At 54.2% G+C, this 6,296-nt stretch overlaps 1 protein-coding gene across 1 annotated transcript in view; it reads left to right on the top strand.

Moving 5' to 3' along the window:
• Meltrin (disintegrin and metalloproteinase domain-containing protein meltrin) overlaps positions 1-6,296 on the top strand; it is a 44,414-nt gene that overhangs the window by 23,450 nt on the left and 14,668 nt on the right. Inside the window, exon 2 of the mRNA XM_017902657.1 lies at positions 4,262-4,353. Within this exon, the coding sequence (XP_017758146.1) occupies positions 4,262-4,353 (92 nt within the window). The remainder of the gene's footprint in view (positions 1-4,261; positions 4,354-6,296) is intronic.

The following is a 6,296-nucleotide window of genomic DNA, read 5'->3' as shown; positions in this document are numbered from 1 at the left end:
TTCCCCTGGAAAGGAGAAAAAAGAAAAAAAAAAAAAAAGAAAAAAAAAAGAAAGAGGAAAAATGCACGGGAACGTATCGATATCGGCAGTTTCATGACCAAATCCGCGAGTGAAATCGGTCCACCAACGATATTCGATATTTCGTTCGGTCGATGTAACTCGCTTTTCACGAGGAAACAAACGGCGCGAATCGAAACCATCGCGAATTCCGATTCTTTCGTCGGAATTACGATTCAGCGACGAAACCGTTGCAACGGAAGTGGAACGTCGAGGTGCGAGGTTCGCTTCGACGTCTGATCGATTTATCGGCGGAACATTCGCTTATGACGCTTATGACGAGTTCCTAATTGACGAAGATCGCAAACACCGCGCTAATTCCGCTACCTCGTTCAAAAGAGTCGACTACGAACATGCTCCGAAGCTAGTCAAGGATACTCCAGATGCTACTCCGAGTGGAAGATCGTTCTTCGGACGTTCGTGGAAAGATGGTTACCACTCGCGGGTGTTTTTCATGCCCGAGGACACCGAACAAAAGCCCCAAAGATGGAAGAAACGAACGTGGAAAATCCTCGGCGCCGAAGAGAAACGCGTAAAGCAGAAATCCTCGGATGGGGGTACCGTTTAAGCGTGGTAGAATCTCGCTACGTTGTTGCCGATGTGAAAGCGTGGACACGTCATACGCGTTGATACACCATACACCGAGCAGTGCTGTCATTATCCATAGGGGTCTGGGTTTCGTCCAGCTCGACGCGAAGCGATTTGGAAAATTTTTGAATTCCGTCACGCCAGACAAACACGGTTCGACGTTTGCATCCACCATGCTCGAAGCCGTTCGACTTTCCGGGCGTAATTAGCCGATAACGAAGTCGATGGTAATTGGACGACAGAGGGGCGATCGGACGGAGCCGATCGACGAATTCAGGGGAATCTTCTCAGGCTGACGAGGGGTGTGCCTCGGCAACGGGTTTGCCCGATGTCACGGGACACATGTGAAATCGGAATAACCGGCATGGGAACACGCGAAATGCAGATCCGCCTTCGCATATGCCTCGACGGCACGCACGTATGCGCGCCGTACACCGAATTAACGACGACCTAATTGACCGTCGCTAATTCCCTCGTCCTCGACGCCTCCTCCTCTCGACGCTCGCGTCCACCGCCGCGTTTTACGACGGACATCGTTAACACCGACAGCGTCTCTCAAACTTTCTTCTCGGCTCGGCTTCGCGTCGTTCCGAGAGAACACCGTTTTCCTCTCTACTTCGTTCCCCGTCGCCGTCGACCCCGTCCTCGTCCTCGTCCTCGTCGTCCGTCGACGCCATCTTTGCGGCCGCTATCGCGATTTTGTCCACCTTTTTACGCAGCGATCGTCGACCTCACGCGTGGAGGAAATTAGTCGACTCGCGAATGCACTCCGAGTGACTGGAAGATATTTTATTCGTTTTACTCGCACTAGACCTCCGTCATTAACCCGAATTTCGTTGGAGGACGTGGAGTAATGACGCAGCGTAACGCCGCGTTCGCGCTGACACGAATATCTTTGGCGACCGAGTTGCTGCTCGTTGCCGGCCGCGTTATGGCTGTTTTACAGCAAGAAGAGTATCCGTTTACCGGTGACCTTATCGCGGGGTATGCTCGCAGAGAACGGAGAACACAGGCTAGGGAACACGTTGGAAGCTGCAGAGGGAAGAGCCTCTGGCGCAGAAATGGCTGGATGATTCATCCCGCACGATTATCGGCTGGTCAGAATTCGCGCGATTCGGCCACGGTAACGTCGTAACCGGTTTTGATTTCCCGTTGAAACGCCAACAGGAAATTAACGACGAATCGCATGCCGTAACGGCCGACTGTATCAGCTTTAAACCCGTTAGACAATCGGGGGGTAATTGTGGCCTGGACTTGCGTCGCGCCGACCCAATTATACCGAGTCGAATTAACCGCGTTTTCGGATCGGATCGGCGATACAGCGAACGCGCGTTACGCGAACGGAAGGAGAACGTAATCGCGAAAGTAGGTAGAGGGACCGATCGCGATCGAAACGTAACGAAATTACGGCGATTTACGTCAGCCCGGAAAACGAACGGACGATTCGGCTAGAGGCTGCGGCCGCAACGCACGCGCCAGCGACCGAGCTTTCGGCCCGGATGGCTCTCGGCCACGATGATTTTCGACCCGCATTATGGCTCGCGGATCCGAGTTATTTGAATTTAATTACAGCCGCAGGGACCAGCGCAGGCACGAAGCATCCGTGGCACAACGGTGCCAGCGGAATTTAATATTCGTCACGAACCTATGCGTTACGGGAACGTTGGCGAACGAAACGACGCGATGCGGCTAATTCGTCGAACGAGCGCGCGATGTAATTATCGCCAACGCGAAAACGTTTATTACACGCTGTTTGACCGGTTTGCGGAATTTCTCTCGCGCTCGATTATTAATCGCCAGCGCCGCGCGGACTTTTCGGGCGAAACGCTGCTCGTCGACTTCCGTTCGCAGAAGAGGTCGTCTCCGGGATCACGGGCAGGCAACGAGCGAACGGAGAAATTGAAAAAAAGGGAGAAAAGTTGTAAGTTCTTGGAGCATCGTTTGCGTCAAGGGATAAAGTTGGCCGGTTCGGTCCATCGAAGAGGAGAGGACCCGGTTCGCGCGTACATTTGGCCCATCTTTTTGCGGGACACCGTTTTTTCCCTTGGTCACCCTTGACGTCAATCTCGTTCCCATAAACGGCGCACATGTGCGTTCGCGTTTCGGCGGTTCCGTTCGCGGCATCGTCGTCTCGCCGGTACGAGCGGCCAATCAAAATTCCACGATGACCCAGTTCTTTCTCGATCAATGTCTCGATTCTTTCTCGATGTCTCAACCTTCGCAGGACCTCGTTACATCGATCGCGTGCTTTGATCGCGTCTCCGAGCACCTTCCGTTTTAATTGACCTCGAGAAGAAGTGGCACGATCTACGGGTCTATTGGGCTAGCCATTCAGCCGTCTCGAAATATTTAATCTCGGCAAACCGCGGTTAAAAAGAGAGCTCGCTCCGCTTCCGCGATACCCGCGCGGAATTTCTTGGATCGACGGGTAATTCGACCAGCCCCCGGCCAGGGATGCAAATTACGACTGCTCGGTTAAATCCGAGCTAACCGAATTCCTCGGTGAGCTCCGACCATCCGACGAGGAAACTTTGTCGGGCGAAGAAACGCGAGTTATTTGCGCGCGCCGAGATTCGCCGAAGAGTTCTCCGTGTTCCTCGAGGATTCCCGTCGCGAGCCATATTTCGACGTCGCAAAAACCAGCTGGACTCGTATCCCTCGATCGACAAATAAAACTTCTCGAGCAGGAAACGCGACCGCGGTTCTCTTCCTCGACGTTTCATCCGTGTCGCGAGCAGAGCGGACAGCGCGAAGCGTGAAACCGGCGAAAGAATTAAACGATAATTACGGTTTATTCGAGACCTACGCTAAAACGACCCACGCTCCAGCTCCGGCACTCGAGCGACGAGCCCAAGCCCTGTCCTGTTTCCAACGCAGCGTGGTCCGCTTTGAAACGCAAATTTTCGCGACCCTCGAGGAGAAGTCTGGGCCCGATGGAGAGGAATCGGTTGCCGGTGGACTCGATCAAGGCCGAATACTTGGCGCCAGAACACGGTTCCCCTAATCGATGCTTCCCAAAGGTATTTTTAGTCCGCGATTCCTCACGCGAGGCACGAGCTTCCGTTCAAAGGGGAAGTCCGTCGTCGGACATCGCGGCGGCGGTCAAAGTCGCGAGTATATTTACGGGTGGAAGGCGTCGCGACGGAGAATACGCGCCGTTTCATTCGTAGCCAACGCGGATCGCGCGGAATGAAACGATGGACGAGGTGAAGCGGTCGATAGTCGGGGAAAACGGAAGCAAAGTTGGTCGCGTTTGTTGGAAATTGGACTAGAGTGGCCCTAGAGGCAGCGAGCTTGCTCATTGTTCGCCCCGATGTCAAGGACCTCTCCCACTCCACCTTTGTCTCTGTCTCTCGATGTAATTAGCATCGAGGCGCGCGAGAGCACGGGAAACGTGGCCCACTGTTTCTCGGACGCCGCGTTTCCCGCGGCCGAATTTTCGGGGACAAGAACGTCCCCGCGGGATTCTTGCCAGCGAACCAAGGCCCTCAGCTCTCACGCGCCAATCGATTTTCTCTCTCGAACGAAGGCCGCTCGTTGAAAACAGGCGTGAATCACGGACAAAGGCTAGAGAATATTCCTCTAACGATTTCCCTTGGTCGACTCTCTGTTGCAGGACCATCCCCAGATTTCAGCAGGCACGCGTTGGTTAGACCGCGGGTCTATCACGGCAGGAGCAGACGTCAGATCTCTTCGACCAAAGAGAACGTAAGTAGCGTTTCTCGACGCCTCGTGATCCTTTTCCGACATCCAGTGCACCGAGATTCCACGCTTCGTTCGCGCCACTTTCACGTCGCAAAAAACACGCAATACACGCGCGAGGACGCGCTCGCCGCCGCGAGATTTCGCGCGAATTATTCCGCCACGGTGATTTCGCGTGTTTGCTCGCGGGGAAATTAGAAATCGACGGGTAATTAGCGGCGGCCACGCGTGTTCGCGCTCGCGCCACCGGCGTCGAATGCCGCAACAATTTCGATGCAAATGTCGCGTCGCTGCGCGAATACGAAATCCGGGATAGCGTCGTTAACCGTGACCCACCCGCGGTGCGCTCGATCGCTGCCGAGCGGGTGCAATTTCCTCCGCAACGTCCAGGATATCATCCCATTCTTGGTCACGCTTCCGTCGGGACGCGACGCGTCGCAGCATCCGTTAAGGGACCTCGTCCCGAACACGGGCCCGGTTCTCGCCTCGTGCCCGCGTCAAAGCAGATGTTCCGCCGAAGTGTTTTGTACCCGGTTATTTTTAAACCGATGAATCCTCTTAACGCGAGATGCGTGGAAAACGAAATAAACAGAGCGTCTCCGTTGTATTTTTGACGCGAGGTAGATCGAAAGACGGTTGCCGATTAAAACCGACGAAAATATCGTCTGGCGCCTGAAGCGGGGCGCTGGAACCTGCACGATTCGCAGCCAAACGCGGTTTCGTTGGGAAAAAGTGGCGGTGCGGAAGCCGCGGAACGGTTGGAACATGGGAAAACGGGATGATCGAAAGATCCGCGTGCAACAACACACGGGGACATCGCGTTCCCAGCTGCGGCGAATTCGACGCTACACGCGATTCCGCCGCGTCTCGTCGAGCGGAACGATACGCGCCGCTGAGGGTAAACACGGGCAATAGAAGCGAGGAGCAAAGTTTGACCGATGTTCCGCCGGTGAGAGAGAACTACTTGCACGCGTGTGCACGTTTCCTTGCTGTTTGCCGCCAGTTCGGAAACATTAGCATAGACAGGGAGGATAAATAAATAGCGCGGTGCTCAAACACTGTAGACGGTTCACCGATTCCTCCTCTCCGCGTTACGGAGCACTCTGGAACGATCGACGGATCGATCGATCGACGATCGTGGAACGGGATTCGTTGACTCGCGAGTTGCTCGTGGGAAAAGATAAATGAAGGCGGGTTGTATCTATTACGCAGTGTTTGCGTACTGGTGCAGAGCAAACGGGAGGAAAATTCGGGAAGCGGAATGGGAAAAAAGGACACGTACGATGGGAGATCGGCGATGGGAACGGTTTGGTCTGGTTCATTTGTAACAGGAGCGATCGTTTCGAATGGCAATCGAGAAAGAGGAGTCGCGGACTCGGGTTGCTCGAGCGGAATCGAACGAGCGCAAAGTCGTTTTGCTCGTTAATTCCAGCAGGTCGAAAGAGTGGAAGAGAGGCGGAATGTACGCGCGGAAATCGGGAACGAGGAAACAATCGTGGAGCTGATAGTGGCCGAGGCATTAGAAGAATCGCTCGGTTGCCTAATGCCGTAGACCCTAAACCAACGGTGATCTCGCGGCGTCAACGATGTAAGTCAATTGACCTCGTTTCTCGTTATCACGGGGAAGAATGAACGCTATCAGTGTGTCTGTCCACGGCGACGAATCTAATTTCCTGCTACGTAGCTTCGTTCATATCGTACGTCGCAACTCGCAGCTGATCCCCATGTCGCGATTTTCCGATAGCTTCCCGAACAGAGCGTCCCGGATCGTCCGGGGTGACTCGTAACAGTTTGTCAGCTATCCAGCTCGGCATAATCGAGAAACCCGACATCTATGCCTATCCTACTTTCGCCGTAATAGTCTCGTTTTTACGGCGATCCGCGGTAAAGTTTGCTATTCGCGGTGTCGAACGAGAGAGCAACGTCGTTAACGTTCTTCCCTCGGCATT

The sequence above is a fragment of the Eufriesea mexicana genome, unplaced genomic scaffold (assembly GCF_001483705.2).
Source record: "Eufriesea mexicana isolate 0111107269 unplaced genomic scaffold, ASM148370v2 scaffold1837, whole genome shotgun sequence".
Classification (NCBI taxonomy): Eukaryota; Metazoa; Arthropoda; class Insecta; order Hymenoptera; family Apidae; genus Eufriesea; species Eufriesea mexicana.
This window is presented reverse-complemented; position numbering and strand designations above follow the sequence as displayed.